Source organism: Sceloporus occidentalis, unplaced genomic scaffold (assembly GCF_023333645.1).
Source record: "Sceloporus occidentalis isolate IW3139 unplaced genomic scaffold, rSceOcc1.0.p SCAF_1, whole genome shotgun sequence".
Lineage (NCBI taxonomy): Eukaryota > Metazoa > Chordata > Lepidosauria > Squamata > Phrynosomatidae > Sceloporus > Sceloporus occidentalis.
This window is the reverse complement of record NW_028316981.1, coordinates 307,888,956-307,913,982: the sequence shown is the minus strand read 5'-3', so window position 1 is coordinate 307,913,982 and position 25,027 is coordinate 307,888,956. Positions and strand designations below refer to the sequence as shown.

The window sequence follows — 25,027 nt, the reverse complement described above, 5'->3', positions numbered from 1 at the left end:
AGCAAGCTTGTTTTCTGCTGCTCCAGAGACTAAGACATGGAGCAATGGATTCAAACTACAGGGAAAGAGATCTAACCATTAAGAAGAACTTCCTGACAGTACGAGCTGTTCAACTGTGAAAAATGCTGCTTCAGAGTGTGGTGGAGTCTCCTTCTTTGGAGGTTTTTAAACAGAGGCTGGATGGCTATCTGTCACAGGGAATGCTGGGATTGTGTCTCTCTGCATGGCAGGGGGTTGGGTTGGATAGCCCTTGGGGTGTCTTCCAGCTCTATGAATCTATGACCGAGGATGGTTAGAACTGTATTGAGGGCCATAGTGGGGGAAGACTAATGTACAGGAAACTGCCTGTACAGTTTTAAAAAAGAATTACTTCCAGCTGTAGGACAATATCCCTCCCTCCACTTCAAATCATCAAATCATGCATGGTTGTGTATAATGTATAATGCAACTGTTCCCCATGAACTGCTGGTAGAGGTCAGAGGGGTCAGAGATTGGAGAAGTATCTGGCTATGTTCCCATAACCAGATGCAGACCGTAGACATGTTTTTATTAATCGCCTATAATTACTTCGTGCAGCTGTATGCTTAGTTTGGTCTTATATTGCTGATATTTTATATGCTTTAATATTTAGGGCCATTTCATGATACAATTATAGCACTGTGATTCCACTTTTACTGCCATGATTCCATCCTATGGAATCCTGGGGTTTGTGGTTTTGGGAAGCACTGGAGCTTTCTGCCTGAGAATTCTAAATGCCTCTCCCTAGACTGCAAATTGCAGGACTCTGGAGTCTATCACATGGGACAAATTTCTTTTAATTTCGAATGAAAAGAAAGTGGGGCCAGAACGCATCCATGTGAATTCGTTGTTCAGCGAATTTATGTGAATTTGAATTGCATTCGAACTGACTTCTCATTGCCCCAAAATAGCTTGCCATTGCCTGAAATTGCGTGTGGTAGTCTATCACGCAATAACGTTAAACCCCATGATTGCGTTCGGATTGCCATTGGGTTATACTTCCAGTTTCCCTTGTCTGATAAACTCCTCTGTAAGAACTTGCCATGGCAGTCAAAGTGGAATCATAGTACTGTAATTCTGTAATGTGAATGAGCCCCTGGTGGATAAAAATAAGCAGGCTTGCATGATAAAAAGTGAGAAACCATCCACTCATAGGGGTACAAGGAGAAAGTGACCCAAGTAATGCATATAATAGGATTTTCAGAGATTCTCCAGAGTTAGCTAAAAGTTCGGCCTCTGAGGGAGAGAGTAGGCTGGCCCAGTTCCATCAGGGGCTAGCCTGAAGAAGAAGAGCCCTCCCTCCGGTCCACCTGCCTTGGTCCAGGCCTCAGAGGGAGAGAAGAATGCTGGACCTGATTCCCTCCCCCCTCACCATTCCCTTCTCCTTTTGTGTCGTGTCTTTTAGATTGTAAGCCTGTGGGCAGGGAACTGTCTGTTATCCCCTCTATTGTAAACCGCTCGGATTCCCAGTGATTGGGCGGTATATAAATAAAACCTATTATTATTATTATTATTATTATTATTATTATTAGTTCTTTATGGCCACTCTTTTATTTCTCTCCATGGAGCATACGAAGAGTCACCATTAAGTCAGAACCATTCCAAAAATAGAATTAATTTAATCTGTAATGAAATAAATAGCAAAATGATGGGAAACATAAACATTCATAAAAACTCTGAAAATGAACAATATATTTTGTATTATAAAATAACGGTAATAATTATGATTAATTCAAAAGCACTAAAGTAGTTATAATGTGACTAACATAATAGGCAATGATACAATAATAAATGTAATAATAAAGCTAAGTGCATTAATTAATGAATGCATAATAGATGACAACAAGCAAATAACACAAATTGTATTAAATATTAAACACCAATCCAGTTGAACTAAGTTAAGCACTTTAAAATCCCAGGCATGAGAGAAACACACACCCATGGCCCCAAAGGAAAGTTCAGGATTCTTGGATGGTTTTCTGGGAAACCATCTGAAAAGTCTACAAAGTATTATAAAAGATTTTCTGGACAACAGTTTTAAAAGCTTTCAAAGAAAAATGAAAGAAATAAAATCATAAACATCAGTCGTAAGACTTAGTAGGAAAGCTGAAGAGAGAAATTTAAAAGAGAAGAATTTTCTCCTCTTGGGCTGAATCTGCATGGCAGAAATAGTGCAGCTTGACACCACTTTAATTGCCAAGGCTCAATGCTATGGAATCCTGGGATTTGTAGTTTGTTGTGGCACCAGAGCTCTCTGACAGAGAAAGCTGAATTTATCACAAAACTGCAAACCTCAGAATTCCACAGCCTTGAACCACAGCAGTTAAAATGATGTCAACCTGCATTAATTCTGCAGTGTAGATGCAGCCTAAACCCATTTCCATAAGCCCTAGATGACAGTGGCTACTCTTCCAAGCATCAGAGGTGAAGAGAAAAAGTGGACTTAGATGCCATAAGTTTCATTTTGCCCGCAAAGTTCTCTCATCCTAATGGTTGTAGGTTGGGAGGTGGAAATCAGGACAAGTCAAATTAGGAAGAACCAATAGAGAGAACCAATAGTTCTTCAGTGTGGATTCAGCCCTGGAGTACAGTATCCAGGTTGAGGAAATAATAGTATCACTCTAATCTGCTTTCGTCAGACATCACCTGGAATTCTGTGTCCAGTTCAGGAGATTACAGTTCAATAAGTATATTGACAAGCTAAAATGTGTAAAGATGAGGGCAACCAAGAGGGTAGAAAGTGTGGAAACCAAGACCCAGGAGGAATGGCTTAAATATGTTTAGCTTGCTGAAGACAAGAATGACAGGTGACATGATGGCTATCTTGAAATATCTGAAATGATGTCATGTAGAAAATGGAACAACCTGCTCCAAAGACTAGGATCTGGATCAACTACAAAATTGGAGATTCCAACTAATTGGGAAGAACTTTGTGATGGTTTGAGCTGTTCAACTGTGGAACAAACTGCCTGAGAGAGTGGGGATGGACTCTCCTTTTTTGGGAGATCTTTAAACAAAGGCTGGATTCCCATCTCTCAGGAGTGCTTCAACTGTGGATTCCTGCACTGTAAGGGGTTGACTACATGATCTTGAGGTCCCTTCCAACTCTATGCTTATATGATGCAGCAAATTTCAAAAAGAGCAGACCAAACGTTACCTCTGCTACCCCACAAGACTCACTCTGAGACAGGTTTCCTTTTAGTAAGGCACTGTAAGTGAAATGGCCCTGAAGATCACTAGAGAAGCATAGGTAGTCTCTGTGATCACCTCAATCACAACACCTTATTCTGAGGAAGAGTTCCCTCCTACCCTAGAACAAGCCTTTTGGGTGCTACCAATGGGGAGAATGAGCAATTATAGAGTCACTATGGTGGGTGGGGAGGCACATGTTCTCCCACCTCAGCAAGTGGGTCATCTTGCACCACTAGTATGTGTAAATACTATCTGTTACATAGTGTGGCATAGTGGTTTGAGTACGATTCTGGAAACTAGGATTTGATTCCCAGATCGACCATGAAACCTACAAGGTGACCTTGGGTTTCACAGTTGAACTGGGAATCAAATCCTAGTCCCATTCTCTTAGCCTCAGAGAAAAACAATGATAAACCTCCTCTAAACAAATCTTGCCAAGAAAACCCCATTATAGGTTTGTCTTAGGGTCACCATAAGTCAGAAATGACTTAAAGGCACACAACAACGATGCCAGTTTCGAAGTAAGCCCCATAGAATTCAATGGTTCTTATTTAAAAATATGTAGAATAGCACCCTGATCTCAGTATTTTTTACTTCACAGCAAACACAGAGTGCATTGAGCTATGTACATGCTTACCTGTAATCTTAGGCATGCTTACATGGGGCTGGATGCCATTCAGGTCTGGGATCAGATTCTGAGTACATGTTTCTATGATCAGCCTCCAGTATCCTCCACAATTGTTTATAGTATGGTATTTGCTTTCTATTTTTAATCTAGAGCAAAATTGACCACTGCTTTGTGGTAGATGAAGAGAAGACCACACATTCTTCACGCTGGCAAACGCCTCTGCCACCACTTCCTTGGTCAGCAGTGCACAACTATCTGTTTCCATTTGTGTTGAATTTTGTGTGGTTTCATTGCAGCCTGTATTTACATGATGGGGAGGCAAGTCTTAAATTTCACTGTGGTGCAAAAGGATACAGGGGGAAATGTGGATGGCAAAATTCCAAGCCACCGTATTGACATCACCTGGCAGGTAACTAACGTACGGTGAGGCTTGCAAACCAACCTCTTACCAAGCAATTTAAGTTCACTTGTTTGGGATGATTTTGATTTCTTTTCAGAGATATGCCCTTACAATTTTAGATTTCTGTTTTAATTCAGGAAGATCAGCACAATAGTTTGGCACCTGAAATAAACAGGAATTGTTCTTTAAAACAATAATAACAATGTGCTATGCAGATACAGCCTGAGACATTGGGATCCCTGAGGCTGAATATCCAAATGGCACTTCTTGTAGGGAGACTAAAATTTAATAATTACAGAAATTACAGTGAGCCCTCCACATTTGCCGGAGTTAGGAGCACAGGTCCCCCATGAAAGTGGAAAAACTGCAAATAAATTGCCACTATTTTTTTACCTCTCTATGAATCTCTATGTCCTCCAGCACAACTCTGTGGGCAACATCTGCCGATGTTGACCATAGAATCATGCTGGAGGACCTACAAATCCCTAGAGAAGTGTTTTCTCTAGGAATCTCTAGGTTCTCCAGTGCAACTTTATGGTCAGCATCCGGCAGAGTTGCACAGGAGGACCTAAAGATACCTAGAGAGAACATATTAATCAAATTCACAAATAATCAAATCTGCAAAAGTCAGAGCCACAAATGTGGAGGGATGACTGTAATGATTTGTTGCCTATAATGGTGTGTGTATGTTGTGTGTCTTCAAGTTGTTTCTGACTTATGGTGATCTTAAAGCTAATGAAACGTGGAGTTTTCCTAGCAAGATTTGTTTAGAGGAGATTTGCCATTGTCTTCCCCTGAGGCTGAGAATGTGTGACTTGCCTAAGGTCAGCCAGTAGGATTAATGGTTTTTACCAGAGTAGCTGCCAGTTGAGTTGAGTCAGCATGGCATAGTGGTTTGCGTGTTGGACTAGGACTCTGGAGATCATGGTTCAATTCCCAGCTTGGCCATGAAACTCACTGCATGACCATGCTCTCAGCCTCAGGAAAGCATTGGCGAAGAACCTCCTCTGAACAAATCTTGCCAAGAAAACCCCATGATAAATTTGTCTTAGGGCTGCCATAAGTCAGAAACGACTTGAAGGCACACACAACACACACACACACACACACACACACCTGCTAATATCTGCAGGGATGGGCATGATGTGTGGCTGTCTGTCTGCCTCATGTAGATTCACATGGCTGCACATTTTTGGCTGAGGGAAGGCAAATAGATGTAAATTTGCACAGGAAAGTGAAGACAAATAAGCATCAATGCGCATGTGCAAAAATCTGCAACAATCTACATAATGCTATTTACATGCAGACTAGCCCTGAACTGTATATCATCAAAACTGTTCACATATTCAGATCATAGATGAAACCACAGTTTAGACTGAGAAAAATGCAATAGCATTAGCAGGAATAATAATAATAGTGTTGTTTTCCTTACTGAATACTGGGAAAGAAGCAGTTCCTTTGAGGACTTGGAACTCCTGTTCTAGCCTTCTTCGCAAGTCGATCTGTTCAAACAAGACCTTCTGAAGTTCTTCTAGACCAAGAGGAGAAATAAAGAGCCTTTCTACTCATCAGCTGTAACAAATCTCAAAAGCCCACTTATCCAGGGAACTCATTATTTTAAAAAAGCAAAATATTTTTGGCCCTTTAAGGGTGGTAGTGACATGATGATTTCCACAGGCCAAGGATAGATTTTGTGCAGAAATCTATGAATTTAAATCAATGCAATATATTATTTCAAAGTATTATAGTACAGTGTCATGTATTGATTGATACATATGCATTAATCTCAATTATAGCCACACAAAAGGTCCATATATTATTCATATGTTACCTGTCAAGCTTAAAATATGGTGGGGAATAAAAAATATATATTACCCTCAATTGTCTTTGTATGCTACTGAAACAAAGGTATCTATATCAATTTATCTGTATATAATTTCCCTGCTTTACCTTTCCCCATGTTTTCTACATCCTTTTTCAGAGAGTGAGGTGGATTAGTTTCCTGTATGGGTTCACCTTAATGAAGAGAGAAATACAAAGTTATTGATTTATGCCTAGGTTGCTTCTTATCAGATATCATGTTTTATTTTGCATCCTCATCCAGGAGAGGGGTGTGGTGAGAAATACAGTGAACAGCATTTTAATCTGTGACAGCCAAACACTCCTGCCTTTGTTTATTCAGATTCCATCATGGCTCTCGTTTATGAAAGGAACATTAAGTATCAATGAACTAAAATGTCACTTTTCCATTACAAGACATAACCAAAGAAATAGGAGACAGCTTCTCCTGTTCTTCTAAGTCAGGGATCGTCCAGTACAGGGGCCAGATTTGGTTCACAGGAGATACCCCTCTGGTCTGCAAATGTCTTCTATTGTTATCTCTAGTCCAATCTGCACTGCAGAAATAGTGCAGTTTGGCACCACTTTAAGTGCCTTGGCTTAATGCTGTGGAATTCTAAGATCTGTAGTTTGTTGTGGCACTAGAGCTCTCCGACAAAGAAGGTTAAATATCTCACAAAACGACATTTGCATTGAGCCATGACATTTAAAGTGAGGGCAAACTGCATTATTTCTGCAGTTCTGATTAGACCTCTGATTTAGTGTCAAAGGTTCAAAACACAGTGCAGAAATAATCCAAGTTGAGACCACTTTAACTGCCATGGCTCAATGCAATGGAATTCTGGGGATTGTAGTTTATTGTGGCATCAGAGCTCTCTGATAGAGAAGGCTAAATGTCTCACAAAACTAGAATTCCTTAGCATTGAAACAGGGCAGTTAAAGTGATCTCAAACTGGATTATTTCTGTAGACAAGAGATGTGAGGGTATTTTAAGATGGAGCTCATGCATGGCTGAAAGCTAATGTACTGAGGTCTACTTCTGAGTAGACACACATAGAATTCAGCTCTGCTTTGTATGGATGGTCAGAAAATATCCAAACCAGTAAGAATAATACATGGTTCCCATTAGCTCTGTCACATGCCCTTTAGCCACTTCTACTTTTGGCCCCCTATCCAAAAAGAAGTTCCCCATCCCTGCCTCAAGTCATCTAGGTATAAAACAGCTTTTGCACAAAAAATGGCCAAACAGACACAGCAAGCCAACTCTACAAATCATAACTGGATGAAACCTAGAAGGCAAGATGTTGCTTCAAAAGCTGAAAAGTTAAAACCTAGAATAGATTCAAGCCTCAGTGACATTAAAGTCATCACTGCTCATAGTTAGTCTGGGTGCAACCTGTTGAAATTACTGGACTTCTATTAAACCTTAATAACCTCTACTTGAGATTTGAGTAGGTTCAGCAAAGAGGTTGGAGTTTTATACTTAAGCTGGGGCTGGCAGCAGGAAACATGTGGCTATCCAGATTAGATGTTGCTGGACTGCAGTGCCTATCAGCTCTAGATAGTATAGATAATGGTGATGGATGAAGAGAGCTGCATTCCAGCAATGTTTGTCACTTTCTCTCAGCCTCAGGGGAAGGCAATGGCAAACCACCTCTGAACAACTTTGCCAAGAAAATCCTGTGATAGGTTTGCCTTAGGGTCACCATAAGTTGGAAGTGACTTGAAGGCACACAACAACAACAACAACAACAACAACAATTATTTGGAAGTCCACAGGTTTCTCATTCTTGCATTCAAATAATTGCTTAGCCATGTAGCTCATCTAGAAGTGTTCATTTTTTTTGAAATATAACTCCCAGAACCACACAGCCAGCTGGGCCAGGGGACAACCTACTTTGCCATTCTGGGAGTTGTAGTAAAAAGGAAAGTAACTTTCCCAAACTCTGATCTCAGAAGCTGACCTTGGGTTATTCGCTAACGCTAAGCCTAACCAATCTCATAGTGCTGCTGTAAAGATAAAATGGAAAGACGAGCTCTTTGGAGGAAGAGTAAGACATAAATCAGCAAAATGTCATTCTGGCATTTATTATGACGAGACACTGTTACGAAACAAACTTCAGATTTGTAGATTTTAATCATATTTACAGTGATGGGTTTATTTATTCCTGGTTTCCAGCTGATCAATGCATGCTTACATCTAGTCTCTACAGCAACCATATTATTGCAAGTGAAGCATATTCAATAGGGATATTTGTGCTCTCTTTTCCCGATATTTATTGTATTAATGCAATTGAGCTTGTATAACCAGATGTAGCTACATTAGTGCCAGCACGCCCATTATGCTGAGAAACGCCGCTGCAAGAATTCATTCCAGGATGTTGCTTAAAGACCCCAAGGTCAATGTCCTGAGCAATTGTTTTATCAGAAAATAAATCTATAAATAACAGAACCAGCCATCCTTTGAAAAAGGACACATATTTATAAAACTAGAACCAGCTTTTAATAAGTGTATATTATTTGGAAGAAATGAAGTAAATAGCGCTCCACAACCCTCTAATTTTTCTTTTGCATGGGCAACAGCATCAATAATGGGGAAAAAACTAACACAGGGCTGAAGAACACGTAGCTTCCCAGATATTCCTGGACAGACACCAATTCCCATCAGCCACAGTCAGCATAGCCAAGGCTCAAGGATACCACAGTTGTTTTATGCTATGTTATGTTGTTTTAGGTATAGAAGATTCAATGCATGCATTTCTTGTTGTTTGTGTGCCTTCAGGTTGTTTTGACTTATGGAGATCCTAATGTGACCCTATCACATGGTTTTCTGGGGTTGAGAGTGTGGAGGATATCACACGACTGAAATTGGAAGTATAATCCAGTGTCATCCTGAATGCAATCATGCATATTCATGTTATTGTGCGAAAGGTTACCACACACGATCGCTGGCAGTCCCAACGCACTCCAAACGCAATCATGTGTCAATCCACAGTTAAGTAAATTCAGTGAACTAGTCAAGTCACAAACCCTATTCCTAGGCAACTTTGCACTCAGTGTGCTGTTGTTTGGTGTGATGTGCATGTCTCCTTTGGTCCTGTTCCCCCCCCCCCCATCTGGAAGGGGGGTTTCCCATGAAGCCACGCTGCAATTCTGCTTCAATTTTGCTTCTGCTTGTCCTTCAGCATTGCTGAGGGGAGGCTGCTGCCTGCTAATTAAGAGGTATGGACCGGGAGCTATTGGATAACCATTATATCACGTTTTAACGTGACAAGAGTGAATATATGCTAATTTTAACGTGACTAGAGCATGTTCTTTCAACCATTCTCCCCCCCAAACCTCTTTTGTAAATTGTGGGGTTCCTTGGTTCCTCTCTCTCACTGGCCTAAATATGCTATGCTCCAGTCATCTGGAGTCTCACTGAACATGCGCAAGGGTGCCAATTCATAATTAAGAACCCACCGATGTGATGGCTTACTTTGCACAGAATCTGGGTCACGTTCGAGGAGGCCATTACAGTGAATTTAAGGTGTGATAAATAATCACATAATTGTGTGAATTTTCAAATTGACCTCTCTATCTTCTCTTTTGAAATTGAGAGCCTCCCGTCTCATGTGATAAACTCCTGTGTGACTCTGCCGAAGGTCACCCAGTAGGTTTTCATGGCTGAGCAGGAAATCGAATTCAGATCTTCAGAGTCATAGTACACTTAAAAAATTTCTGGACTTCCTAGCTCTAGTTTTTACCCTACTTCCTGTATTTTTGTTTTATATGTACTGTATGTGCACTGTCTTTAAAAGAGGTGATGATGATGATAGTAATAATAATAATAATAGTAATTATAATACACAATTTACAAGGAAACATGAAAGAAAGAGAAGGTGATCTCTGTGTATGTGCATGGGCATGTATTACACAAACTGCCAGGGGTCGGTGTTGCAACTTTTTAATCAATGTGTTTTTAAAACTCCCTTTTATTATAGCAGGTATAGTTTCATGTTAATAGTAAGATTTTTGTGTTATCATTTGTAGAACAGTATTTTAGCATTGTTTATTACTCTTTAAAAAACTGTACTTGGTGTTTATCATGTTGTGGCCTGTCTTGACTCTCACTCTGGTGATATAAACTGTGATATAAATCAAACCATTCAGTTTGTGATAGTTTTCTATATTGCTCAGGTATTTGCAAACTCTCTAGTTCCTTTTGCCCCTGGTGAACAGTGAGAATGAAGGTAGTACAGCATGGTATAGTGGTTTGAATGTTGGATTCTGGAGGCCAGGGCTCGATTCCCAGCTTGGCCTTGAAATCCACTGAGTGAGCTTGGGCAAGTCACACTTTCTCAGGCTCAGGGGAAGGAAGTGGCAAACTTCCTTTGAACAACTCTTTCCAAGAAAACCCCATGATAGGTTTGCCTTAGGGTCCTATAGTGCTCAAATGCTGATGAGGAAACCAGGAAACATGAATGAAATCCACTAGCATCCAATCAATGACTGCCTCCTGCCAATCTATTCCAGTTGTGTTTCCCTGTGTCAGTGGCAAGAAGCAACTAATGAAAATCAATTAATTTATGAATTAAGTTGGAAATTTGCTAATGAAAACGGGAAACTTAATTAAATGTCTTTTTAAACTCAACCGAGTTTAAATTCAACTTAAGTTGGAATTTCAGAATGAATGGTCTTCGAGCATCAAGATATTAATTAAGGTATTTATTAATTAAATGAGCCACTTTGCTAAAGAGCCAACAGATCCCACATTACTCACTGGGTTCTTTACCCCAAATCCAAGATATCTTGGATTTGTGCAAAACTGTTATTTGCACAGTCTTTCAGGATTGGGAAATTACAAGGTTAATGGCACAAGAGTTAAACCAGTTTCCCAAGAGTAGTTCCACTGGGGAGACTTGCCTAAGAAGGCTATTGAAGTTGTAAGTCCCAATATCTGATTCTTTCTCACCTAAATTCCAAAAATAATACAGGAGTCACATTATTGAAACCAGGAATTTATGATAGCTGCTGATTTATAGTGACCTCATGAATTCCATAGGGTTTTCTTAGGCAAGGAATACTAAGAGGTGGCTTTGTCAGTTGCTTCCTCTGTAATATAGCCTATGCACCTGGTACTCTTTAGGTGGTATCCCATCCAAGTACTAACCAGGGCTGACCCTGCTTAGCTTCCAAGATTAGACAGGACTTGGTGCCTTTAGGATATTTAGGCCCTATTTCTATGTAGACCCTTATTTAGATCTGTAAAATCTGGAGCACTTCTGAAGGTTGTAGAAACATTTCAAATCCCCGTAAAGACCCCCAAAGTAAAACAAACACCTTAAAGCAAATCATTTCTGATACTTTTTTGTCTCAGTATCCATCCAACTAGCCAGGGCCTGTAAAAACATATCTTTCTACAAATACGAGAATATTTGAGGTTTTACTGCACTGAGATGTGTTTGTATGGACATACTAAGCTGTGTTTAACTTTAGTTACCTTGCAAACTTACAGTGAGAAATCACCAACAACCTGATTTATTAAACCATAAAACAGATGGTTATGAACTGAGGGGAGGGAGTGAAATGTGTTACAAATTTGATTTTGAAATGTGTTCATCTGATGTAAAATAAAAATGTGGTTAAGAGTGTTGGACTGGGATTTGGGAAATCCAAGTTCAAGACCCCAAAGAGCCTTGTAATTCACTGGGTGACCATGAGCCATTACTATGACCTCTCAATTTGGTCCACCACGAAGGGGTGTTTTGAGGATAAAGTGTGGAAAAAGAGAGCCATGCATATCACCATAAGTGGAGGAAAGATGGGATGTACAGGTAAATAATAACTACATAAGTAAGTGTTTTTCTCTCAGGAAGCATTTTTCTCCCACAAAGGAATTTAAAGATTTCAGTACAGTACTAATTGCAAATGTACGTAGCTGACTTAGTCCACATGAGGATAAAATTATTACAGAGCCAGTGAGGAAATTAGACATGAATGTGTGCCTAAGTATTCATTTCTCCATCAGGTGTTTTAATAAGTGCTTTAATAGTGGGTCTCACAGGAATCTTTATTTTCATTCATATTTCAAATAGGATAGTTCAACTAATTCCAAGGTTAAAAGATTTTAAACCAGCAAAATTTGTGTACTCATCTGTTCTGTACTGGACACCATGTAAGAGCTCATCACCTGTCCTAGGAAGCTGACTTCTGAAGCTCTTACAACTTAGAACTAGAATGAATTGGGGGAAATGGAGGGGAAATAACAGCACACAATGGGTTAAGTATTGGGTTGGAATTCACGGCTTCCAGGTCACTGGAAGTTCAGCACCTTGGATAGTTCCCCAAATGGTTTAATGGTCCACTAGCATGAGATCCACCAGCTGTGTATGGAGTCCATGCAAATCTTTGCATTTGTTGGTGCAAATGAGAAGGCATGGATAGAATGTGGGAGGCCTTCCATTTGTGGTTGGATAGCAACTTCCATCATCCCTCACCCTTGGTTATGCTGTCAAGGGCTGACACGGGCTATATTCCAACAAGATCTGACCTGCCACATCTCCCTCTTCCACCTGCCATGAAGGATGTACTTTAACTACAACCAATCAATCCATTGATTATTGTAGCAACCAATTAATACAATCAGTAATATAACAATCAGCGTACAATTATAATTTAATGGCTGCTGTCAAATAACCACCACATGCTTATAAAGGAAGTCCCTTATACTGGATTAGTCTAGGTGCCCGTTTATACAACGACATTATAGCACTTTATTAGCTATTGTAACATCCTATGCAATCCTGGCATTTGTTGTCTGGTGAGGCACTAGGGAAAAACTACTACTCCCTCAGGAGATATTATCGATAGTAGATAATGGAACCTCCATATTCTGTACCTCTGATTACTGGGGGTAAACAATAAAGGCCAGACTGTCATATTCATTATCAGTATGTGAGAGTCTCAGAGTCAGTTGTTGGAAGAAAAATGCTAAACCAGATAGACCTTAATCTGATCAAACTTCGTTATTCTTTCTTCAAACAGCTCTGTGATCCAGAGATGCAATGAGAGAGGCTAGGAATGAGCAGCCTAACTGGGGAGGAATGGTGGAGATAGGTCATGATTCTGCGTGTCTTGAACATCAGTTTATTATGTATATGCACTTCATTTGACCCATGTTGTTGTTGTTGTTGTTGTGTGCCTTTAGGTCATGGCAGCTTATCACGACCCTAAGCCAATCCTATTATGGGGTTTTCTTGGCAAGGTTTATCACCCAGTGGGTTTCATAGTCAAGCTGGGAATTGAACCTTGGTTTCCAGAGTCATAGTCCAACACTCAAAGCACTATGCCAGACTGGCTCTCTTGGTCCATGTAGACATGCCCACTGTCTGAGAATCAAGGCTGGCCCAAAACACTCTGCTGCCTGAGGCAAAATGCAAGATGGCATTTCTTCTGCTCTATGTACAAAAGTTGACCAAAGTGGTAGTTGCATCTTATTCTAGCACTGGCGACAAGAGTCATTTTACAAAGCATCTGACAGTATCACGGAGGGAGCAGGACAGAAAAGTTCATATGGTATATACAGTTCCCTTTCTGTCCCTTCCTTGGCCTTCAGTGTCTGCTGCGTAAGGCAGCTGCCTCACCTTGCCTCATGGTAGGGCCGGCCCTTCTGACAGTAGATTGATATGCAGACATTAGCAGGGACAGGGGTTTTAGCTTTGTGAAAAGCTTCAGCCTGTTGATTTCTGCAGCGAAAAGTTTCATAAGGGACACAAGAGCAGGTCAGATAATTTTTCCAGTCCGCTGGCACCCTTTTTACTTGGTGTTGGGGAGGAAACTTTAAATGCAATGGGATTTATTTTTGAGTAGACACATATGGTTTATTAACAGAGATTCAGCTTTGTTTTAAAAACTGTTGTTGGTTCGGTGGATAGGTATAAATCAATACTGACAAATTTCTTCTCTATATGTATGGTGTAATCGCACCTCCATGAAAAGTGATACAATATGTTCTTCCCTCAGGAGCTTATTACGCAATTTTGGCTGCTGCCACACCACAAAATCAATACAGTTTGACACTGCTTTAGTTGTCATGGCTCCATTCTGTGGAATCTTGGGATTTGTAGAATCAGAATCATGGAGTTGGAAGAGACCACAAGGGCCATGCAGGAATACACAATCAAAGCACTCCTGACAGCTTGCAATCCAGCATCTATTTAAAAACCTCCAAAGTAGGAGACTCCGCCACTCTCTGAGGCAGCACATTCCATTGTTGAACAGCTCTTACTGTCAGAAAGTTCTTCCTAAAGTTTAGGTGGAATCTCTTTTCCTGTAGTTTGCATCCATTGCTCCATGTCCTGGTCTCTTGAGCAGCAGAAAACAAGCTTGCTTCTCACTGATAAGTGGTATAAGAAAAAAACAGCCATATATATATATATATATATATATATATATATATATGGTTATCATGTCACCCCTTAACCTTCTCTTCCCCAGGCTAAACATTCCCAGCTCCCTAAGCCACTCCTTATAGGGCTTGGTGGTTTCCAGACTTTTAACCATTTTGGTCACCCTCCTCTGGACCCTCTCCAGCTTGTCAACATCTTTCTTGTATTGTGGTGCCCAGAACTGGATGTGGTATTCCAGATGCGGCCTGACCAAACAGAATAGAGTGGTACTTTTACTTCATTCAGTCTAGATACTGTATTCCTACTGATGCAGCCTAGAATTGCATTGGCTTTCTTAACTGCTGCATCACATTGCTGACTCATATTATTATTATTATTAACCTTTATTTATAAAGCGCTGTAAATTTACACAGCGCTGTACATACAATCTTTTAGTCAGACGGTTTCCTGCCCTCAGGCTTACAATCTAAAAAGAGACGTCACAAAAGGAGAAGGGAGTGGTGGTGGGGAATAGGATCAGGTCCAGCAGATCTTCTCCACCTCCGAGGCCTGGACCAAGGCAGATGGACTGGAGGAAGGGCTTGGCTTCTTAATGGATGGTTAAAAGGAGGCTTCCTGGGTCAGAGAGGGGCTCGCCTCTGGGAACGCTTCTCAAAACAATATAGTGCCACTCTATTCTGTGGTCCACTAAGACTACTAGATCCCTTTCAAATGTAGTTTGTTGTGGCACCAGAGCTTTCTGACAGAGAAGGCTAAATGCCTCAGAAAACTACAAATCCCAGAATTCCATAGCATTGTGCTATGGTAGTTAAAGGTGTTCTCAAACTGCATTATTTCTACAGTATAGATGCAACTTTAGTGGTTCTCCTGGTACTGTACCGTGCTGTACTACTGTAGGGTCATTTGGAAAACTGATTCTTTTCCCACCTAAACTATCAGTTACTGACTCCCAATCCCACTATAGTTTGGTATATATATATGCATACCTCTGTTAACAAAGCTTCTGACAAAGAAGCTCCTGTTTGCAAAGTTTTTATGCCTATCCCTTTCCTCCTTGTCCTCTATCTAGCTCAAAGGTTTTTTAAGCAGGATTGGTACTGGGAAGATGGAGAATAAGGGCTAGAGAGACACAGACTTTCAGTGTTGGTTCGCAGTAGCATGTCTGCAGTAAATAATGCAATAAAGCAGTGGGATTCTGCTGCAGCTGATCCTACTGGAGCTGTGTGTGTTTGCCTAAAACAAGATAAACAGCAGCTGCCTCCAGAATGCTTCACTGAGCATATATGAACTGCAAAACAGAAAGAACTGAGAAGCCTACCATACCAGTTAGCCTCAGCATGTTAAAAAATAAAGCATAGATCTATAAGTTTGGCCATTAAAATGGAAAGTATAAGAAGAGTGGAGGATGGTAAAATAAAATAAAAAATATTAATCCCTGGATGCTTTTTGGAAGAAGCTTTCAAATGGTTTCTAGAAGTTTGAGAATATTTTTGTTTACTTATGTAAAGTTTATCTGTCCTGGGGCTTATCTACATGCCAGCCCTTGCAGTGCACTGGTGTGAATATTCTCTGTCACACATTTACAATTTGCTGTTCTCATTGGTTGTTTCATTTTACATGTCCATATCATTGTTAGAGTTGCATAAAAAGCATAGCTGAAACATGTGCACTCTTCTTCTTTTCTGTGGTGCAGGAATCTATCCCTATTATTCTCTTGTTATTTCTGCCTCTAGCACCAAATGTTAAAGAAATAATACCTGGGAATACAACTACTTCATTAATTGGGGTGTGCCTATATAGAGAACATAATGGGCACAATGTGGCTGTGATTTTATTGGGTATTTCATGTGGAGTTGCAGCACAGAAACCCCACACTACTTCCAGTGGTTGGGTTGGGAGGACACTGGGATTACCAAAAGAATTGTGCTACATTTGTTCTTCAACCTCTGCATCTTTAAACATTATCTTTAAACACTAAGATTTTGAATGACCTTTTACAGGCCAAGGCTAACGGCCTTTACTCTGTTCTCATCCTTCTTGATTTGTCTGCAGCCTTTGACACTGTTGATCACTTTCTCCTAATTGACATACTCTCTGACCTTGGGTTCTCAGACTCTGTTCTTGACTGGTTTAGATCTTACTTGTCTGGCAGATCTTTTGCAGTAGTTGCAGGTGGTCAGACTTCTTCTCCTGTTCCCTTATCTGTTGGAGTTCCCCAGGGCTCTGTTCTGGGTCCCCTTCTGTTTTCTCTCTACACACTGTCCTTAGGAAAACTCATTAGCTCTTTTGGCTTTTCCTACCACCTGTATGCCGATGAAACCCAGCTGTATCTTTCCGCCCCCGACCTTTCTCCAAGGCTTGAACAGCAAGTCTCGTCTTGCCTCACAGCTGTCTCACAGTGGATGTGCCATCGGCGTTTGAAGCTCAACATGTCCAAGACGGAGCTTCTTGTCTTTCCTCCTAAGCCCACCCTTCAACACTCCTTTTCTGTCTCTGTGAACAACATTTCTATTCAACCTGTCCAGCAAGCCCGCAGTCTTGACTTTATCTTTGACCCTTCTCTGTCGTGTATCCCCCAGATCCAGACCACAGCCAAGGTTTGTAGATTCTTCTTGTACAATATTGCCAAAATCTGACCATATCTCTCCACCTCTACTGCCAAGATCCTGGTCCATGCCCTAGTGATCTCACGACTTGATTACTGAAATGTTCTCCTGGCTGGGCTTCCTCTTTCTCACCTCCGTCCTTTAATCTCTGTTCAGCATTCAGCTGCACGCATTAGGACTTCCACCCACCGCTCTGACCACATCTCTCCTGTGTTGGCATCCCTTCACTGGCTCCCCCTCCCTTTCCGTATTCAGTACAAGCTCCTGCTGTCGACGTTTAAAGCCCTCCATGGACTGGCCCCTCCTTACTTATCAGACCTTATTTCTCCTCACCTTCCCACCAGGGCCCTCCGTTCTGGTAGTCAAGGTCTGCTGTCTCAGCCCAGGATTTCCTCTGCCCCATCCCGGATTCACCCCTTTTCACTTGCTGCCCCCCACTCCTGGAACCTTCTTCCCCCGCAAGCAAGAGACATCACTTCTTTAACCAGCTTCAAAACGGAGTTGAAAACCATCCTGTTCAGAGTAGCCTTCCCAGGCATTGCATAATTGTCGCTTGCTATTTGGTGTTCTTTTGTTGTCTGTTTATCAAACCACTTCCTGTATTGCTATGTACTGTATATGCATTATCCTACTTGAGAGTATGTTTTTTCCCTGGAAAATTATTAACCATCCATTAAGAACCCAAGCCCTCCCTCCAGTCCATCTGCCTTGGTCCAGGCCTTGGAGGTAGAGAGGAACTGCTGGACCTCTTACCCTTTCCCTCCACCACTCTCTTCTCCTTCTGTGTCATGTCTTTTTAGATTGTAAGCCCGAGGGCAGGGAACCGTCTAACTAAAAAGATTGTATGTACAGCACTGTGTAAATTTACAGTGCTTCATAAATAAAGGTTAATAATAATAATTTTAAATCATGCTTTAAAATAAGGGGGAAACGGTCCAATCCTCATATCTTCAGGGGATACATTCTCAGACGTATCCACAATACCCACAGATAATGGTGAATTCTATATTTCTGCCGGAGTTTGACCATAGAGTCATGCTAGAGGAAACCCAGATGCCTAGAGGGAGCCTTTATTCCAGACGTGAGTAAGTAAAAACATGGTTACCCATACTACGGATGTGCGCATTGGACTGTACTGCGATAGTACAATTACAATGGAATTCTATTAAGCATTAATGCCAGGGAAAATCACGCAGTTTAGAAAAAGTTTAAAGAGTAAATATACAAAGATTTGAAGAGTAACATACAAAAGCAGAACCAGGCAAGTTTGGGATCAGCATGGAAAAAGAATAGGAAAAAATGATGAAACTAGCACAGTATGTGTTCATCTTTCCAATCTGGATGGATAGTGGGGGTGGTTCCATAACCTCACCTTAACCCAAATCGCACAATGATGAAATTGCTCAACTGCATAGTTGTGCAATTAAAGCTGTCCTTAGAAAAAACATTAAAAACACCATGAGACAGGAGGTGGAGCAAACAGGGTGGCGTCAATGGTATTGTTGTATTGCAAGTGTAAAAAAGAAAGCACAGGAACTAACACCACTCATGCACAAATACAGTTATGATGCAAAAGTATGCACTGTAAATATCTCTTATAATAATGCAGAGGCCAATACTTCACATGAGAAAATATGTATACTAGACTCCTGTAAATATTTTCTTAGGCATGGCTAGATACAAACCATGGAAGCCAAGAGAACCACACAATCAATGGGAAATTTCCCATTGGCTATTAACAGTTGTAGTTCACCATAGTGGATATTTAACTCTATGCTAAGGTCAGGGATCACGTGTTTAACTATTTACAGTTGTAGATCAATCAGCAAATGTTTGAACTGAAAAACCAAGAAAGGCCCATTTTAGTTCCTGGAGCTTTAGTCTTAGTAGTTTGTATCTTAAGAAACTAATTTTGTTCCTCGTGTATTATTACACTAAAAAATGAAAGATAAAATATTAAAAGGTTTCCATTTCTTCTCACAATAAGATGATAGTTCTCATTTATTAAGTTCTAAAATCACAATCTTTCTTCAATACACAAAGTGGCACTTATATGGTTTTGATAAGATGTATTTAAATTTAATTCATCGATTAATTGAGAAGAAGATGCTTAATCAACTGAACTTATTGAGTATGCTGACAGCTAATATTTCAGTGAAGGATGTGGAACAATCTTCCAATGAATCCTGAAGACTGATTTTGAGACATTATACTCTCCATGTGGAGATTATTTGAAGACTAAAAACAAACACACAAACACACACCCTTATCCTTTCTGTAACTTATGGCCCATTAAACAGCTCTTTCAAATGGAAACAGTCTTCACAAGGCAGAAAGCACCACACAACAACCCCTGCTTCGGTGACATTGACAGTATGAAGAAAAACAATTCTGGAAACAGACAATGAACTATCAACTACTACCCCAGCCTTCCCCAAACCAGTGGTCTCCATATGTGTTGGACTGCATTCCCCATGCTCCCCAGCCAGCATGGCAGGCTTCAGTATAACTATGTGTTCCAGGTTTGTTTGTTTAACACAAACCAAGAACAGATAGCTGTTAAACTTCGTTGATAATCTTGCTATTTTTATTATCTGGTTGGCCCTACCATGATGCTGTGAGATGGCTGCCTTGGATGGCAGATCCTGGGTTGCAGGGAAGGGTAGCAAAGAGGTTATTTACTTGGCTATTAATGTATGTTTACTGCCACAGATATGGAGTGGGGCTTGGCTATTTGGCAAACTGTATGAGCTGACCCGGGCTCTGAGATCCTCAGGAGAGGTCTTTCTCTCTGTCGCGCCACCATCGCAAGCACATTTGGTGGGGACACAAGCGAGGGCCTTCTTGGTGGCTGTTCCTAGAGTCTGGAATTCCCTTCACAGGAGATCCAGAATGGCCCCCTTCTTGTTTCTCTTCTATCAGCAGGCTATAGTCTTTTTATTCAGACAGGATTTTAAAACAGAACATTTTTAAAGAACGGACTGGGACTGCTCTACTAATTATACTGTTTTTTCAGCACTTTTATGCTTTTAAATTGCATTTTATTTTTTAATGTGTGATGAGTTTTTAATACTGTAACAGCTGAATTCTATTTTAATGCTCACTTGTTGTATGTTTTTCATTGTATCGTTCTTTTAAAATGTAGACTGCTTTGAGGCCCAATTTTGTGCAAAAATCGGGACACAAATATATATTATGAGTTGCGGGATTGTGGGCGCCATTTATTCCTGTGTCTTGAACAAGCCCTGTCCCTAAGGAACATGCTTAAGGATCAACTGCCTTTTGGGATAGATAGTGGGGAAAGGGTGCCAACAAAGTATTTTTATAAAGCCATGGGAAACATTTAGGTTGGCCATTAATGGTAAGAAATGACTGACCCTCCTCATGCACCAAACTCCACCCTTAAAGACTCCCTTCCCTCAACTGTAGTTGACTATCTATGTATTCCTTCCTGCTCTGAATGTACCTGTACTTCACAGGTTATACCAGTATCTGTACTAAACAGCTAGGTTACATACACAGTTATCACAGTTTAATATAAAAAAATAATAAAAACTTTATTTATATACTGCCTTTCAAATATTCAAATATTCATTATAATACAGGGTAAAATACAGTACAGAGTAAAATAGCATCTTAAAAACATAGTATAAACAGTTTTAAATATCTTAATCTAAGGTTAGCCACCTTGGCTCCATTTTATGGAGTTTGATGAGGCACCTTTGCTCCATTTGCACTCAGAATTCTCCTTTAGGTAACTCAAAGTGGAGTGGACTACTGATCTCTATCAGTGAATTTTTAGCACTTCTGCCAAACTATCAATCCCAGGATTCCACAGGGGGGAGGTATGACAGTTATTATACAGCCAGCCCTCCATATCCACAGATTCTTAATCCATGGATTCAACCATCCACGGCTTGAAAATATTCAAAAATTATATACATTCCAAAAAGCAAACCTTGATTTGGCCATTTTATATAAGGGACATTATTTTAGTATACCATTGTATTTAATGGGATTCAATTATCCATGCATTTTTGTATCCACTGGGGGTCCTGGAACCAAACACCAGTGGATACCAAGGGTCCATTGTAGTATCGAACTGCTATAAACTGTGTATGAAAATATCTTGTATGTATGTACATGAGAGCCAGAAAGGTGTAGTGGATGCTAGACTAGAGACCAGGGTTTGACTACCCACTCAGCTATGGAAAACTACTGGGTGATGATGGGCAAATCACACTTTCTCAGCCTTTGCGGAAGGCTAGCAGACCCTTCTCTGAGCAAATCTTCTAAGAAAATTCCATGATAGCTTTGCCTTGTTGTATGCCTTCATTTCTGATTTAGGGTAACTCTAAGGTGAACTTATCACATGGTTTTCATGGCAAGATTTGTTCAGAGCCTTTCCCTTCCTCTGAGGCTGAAAGAATGGGACTTACTTAAGATCACCCATTGGGTTTCTGTGGCTGAGTGGGGATTCAAAGCCTGGTCTCTAGAGTTGTAGTCCAGTGCACAATCCAGTACACCAAGCTGGCTCTCCATCACTACTTAGGAATTCCAACGTTTCTTTGCAGTGCAGTGCACATTGTGTTGCCTTCGGTGCTAATGAACTACATTGTCTAAATACATACTTTGAGGAGGAAGTTGAGTGACTGAGGAGTGTTGAATGAAGCTTAATGAATGTTATTTAGAAGGTAAGAGTGGGAATTGAAGTAGTATTAGAAGAATGAATGAAATTGGGAGTTAGAGTGAGTAGGGAGAAGAAAGATTAAGTAAGTTGGATGATGTAAGAAGAAGGTTCGTGAGGAAAGAGAAGAAGATGGAAAGAAGAAAGAAAAGGGTCATGACGAACGTGATCAAGAGGATTAAAGAAGAAAAATAAGAGAGGAAACAATTACAATTCAACTACCAAACTCTAAAATGGACAAAAACTGAGATAATTGGTACATGACTTGTTTTATACGTTATATGTAAGCAAATGAATAAATGTAAGCAGGGATGTTTTTATGTTTTTTAATCAATAAAATTATTTTAAAAAATAAAATAAATACATACTTATAATCGTGTGTGTATGAAAAATAGATATCTGTATTTAATTAGCTGTCTTATACATATCATTTTATTTTTCCATTTATCCCAGTGGCTGCTGTAGTTGATGTTGAATTTGATCTAGATCCAAACTGTTCAGCAACAATGAGAGCAGGTCTCTCTAATACAAGACACAACCAGATAGCTATCCCCGCACCATAGAGATCCTACTTGCTGTTGGGCAGAGCACTGACATCCTTACCAAAAGGGAAGGGAAAGAAAAGCCCCAAATATGTATGTGGGGCCACCTAACAAAACCCTGTGGCATTCATGGAGTCCCCATAAGTTGAAACGCAACTTGAAGGCACATATACCCACAAATTTATATGCCTACAGGTATGTCAATGATATGGCTGACTATTTTCAACTATGTATTTCTCTTGACAGATTTGTTCACTGATAGCAGCAAAAGTGGGTATTGGAGGTCCCGGGTGGCCTGTGGAATGCATGCAGGGTATGCTAGTTTAGTTGGATTGGTTGCACCTCTCTGGGGTCTCCTTCTTTCCAGAGGTCATTTAAAGGATTTATTACTAATCCATTTTCTTCCTTAGAGATGCCAAGGACAAAAGGGAGTCTTCTGCATGCAAAAGCAGGTGCTCTTCTCTGATTATAGGGATGGGGGGATGGATTCACATTCTCTGAAGAGCATCCCTCCACACACCTGTGACATTATGAAACAGAACTGAAACCCTGAGGAACATCAAAAAGTACTTTGTTATACACAACGGAGCTGTTCAAACACATTATGATTATATAGTACTTGTTATTGTAGTGTGCTTTCAAGTCATTTCACATTTATGGGGACACTAAGGTAAACCTACCAGGGGGTTTTCTCAGCAAGACTGATTCAGGTGAGGTTTGCCATTGCCTTCCTCTAAGACTGAAAAAGCTGCGACCTGCCCAAAACCATCCACTGGGTTTCCACAGCTGAGCTGAGATTCAAATCCTGGTCTCCTGGTCCTAGTCCAACAGTCAAACCACTACACTATGCTGGTGCTCTGACTACATAATGCTACCCGTATGTGCACACTGCTTTACACATTTCAAAGAGAAGAGGTCCCTGTCTTGAGGTATTTATAATCTAAAATTTAGGACAGAGGTGGAGCAGTAGAGAATGGGGAATGAAGAAGTGGAGACAGCAATGAACAAATAGGGGTGTATGTGTATTTATGTCTACCTTACTACTTAGATCTAGTAGGCCCTCTGTATCCACAGATTCTTTTTCCACGGATTCCATGGATATGGCGTGAAAATACTTTTTAAAAATAAATTCCAAAAAGTAAGCCTTGACTTTGCCATTTTATAAAGGACACCATTTTACTATAGCATTGTATTTAATGGGACTTTTTTTATTTATTTTATTTATTTATGGTATTTATACCTTTCCCTTCAGCCCTAAAGGCTATCAGAGCGGCTTACAATTATTATTTTTAATTAGATGGTTCCCTGCCCTCATTCTTACAATCTAAAGACTTGAGAATCCAAAGATTTTGGGGTCCTAGAACCAAACCCTAGCAGATACCAAGGACCCACTGTATGTCAGAGGTAGGCAACTGCATGCTCCCTGAATATTTTTGACCACAACCTCTACTGGACTCAACCAATACAGTTAAAAGTTCAAAGACAATGGCTTCCTGGCATACTGCACACATTATAACACCGGTTAACACCCCAGCCTCACAAGAACACGGTTTATCATATCTCCTTTCTAGGTTCCAACCTGCACACACCACATTCCAAAACTCCCTCCAACATTCATTTCAAACAGTCCCATTTCACCTGAAAGCCTTTTCAGCGTTACCATCACCTTCCAGATGTTTCAGCCTACAACTCCCAGTTCCATCAGCCCTACCTGACATGGCTGTTAGAGATGAGGTTGGGGAGGGAGCCCCAGGGACAACACCTGGTGGGGCAAAGATGCCTCACTCCTTGTTCATAAAAGCTTATGCGCTAATATATTTGCAGGTTTTTAAGGTGCTACCAGGTTCCTTGTTGCTTTTCCTGTAACAAAGGAACATGGGGTACATCTACACTGCATAGAAATAATGCCGTTTGACACCACTTTATTGTTGTGTTGTGCACACTTTATGTGCTGTAGCTCCATCCTATGGAATCCAGGGATTTGTAGTTTTACAAGGTCTTTAGCCTTCACTGCCAAAGAGTGCTGGTGCCTCACAAAACTACAAATTCCCAGGTTCTGAAGGATGGAGCCATGGTGGTTAAAATGATTAAATTAAACTGCCTTATTTCTACAGTGTAGATGTACCCATGGCTGTCTATGTAGAAATGTCTAACAGCTGTTCTTGCTAGTGCTTTTAAATCCAGAAAATAATCAAAATTAATGCATAACAGGGAATCATGTATTATGTCCAGTGGTATAGTCTGATGCAGCAAAAATGAAGAATAGCAACATAGAGCCTTGTTGCATCTAAAAGACTAAAGAATCTATTATATTACAAGCTATTGTGGACTGGAGTCAGTTCATTTCATTGGTTGCAATGGACAAAATGAACTCCAGACCATGAAAGTCTTATGCTATAATAAATTTGTTAGTCTATTAGATGCCACAGGACTCTTTGAGGCATGTGCATCTGGGCTGTTTATGTAACCATGAACTTCACTCTTATGGTAAGACATATAAGCGTATAATATAGGAAGACACACATGGATATAGAATTGCGTTTTCCTTCTGTACCCACATTTCAAGTTTAGTAAAATCTTGTCCAACTCAAGGAGCCAAGAAATATCCAAAGCCTTTCCCCATAATTTACTCCGGAACATTTGTCCTGTTGATCTCTGGCTCCCCGATGAGCCTGGAAATAATCAAGCTGTGTTATTCCCCCCACCCAGATCAATTTTCAATTTT

The 25,027-nt window shown here is 40.4% G+C and overlaps 1 protein-coding gene across 1 annotated transcript in view; it reads right to left on the bottom strand.

Annotated features, from left to right (window-relative positions):
* SKOR2 (SKI family transcriptional corepressor 2) overlaps positions 1-25,027 on the bottom strand; it is a 99,201-nt gene that overhangs the window by 12,359 nt on the left and 61,815 nt on the right. Inside the window, exons 6-7 of the mRNA XM_089513523.1 lie at positions 6,189-6,254; positions 5,671-5,769 (exon numbers count right to left, since the gene is read on the bottom strand). Of these exons, the coding sequence (XP_089369649.1) occupies positions 5,671-5,769; positions 6,189-6,254 (165 nt within the window). The remainder of the gene's footprint in view (positions 1-5,670; positions 5,770-6,188; positions 6,255-25,027) is intronic.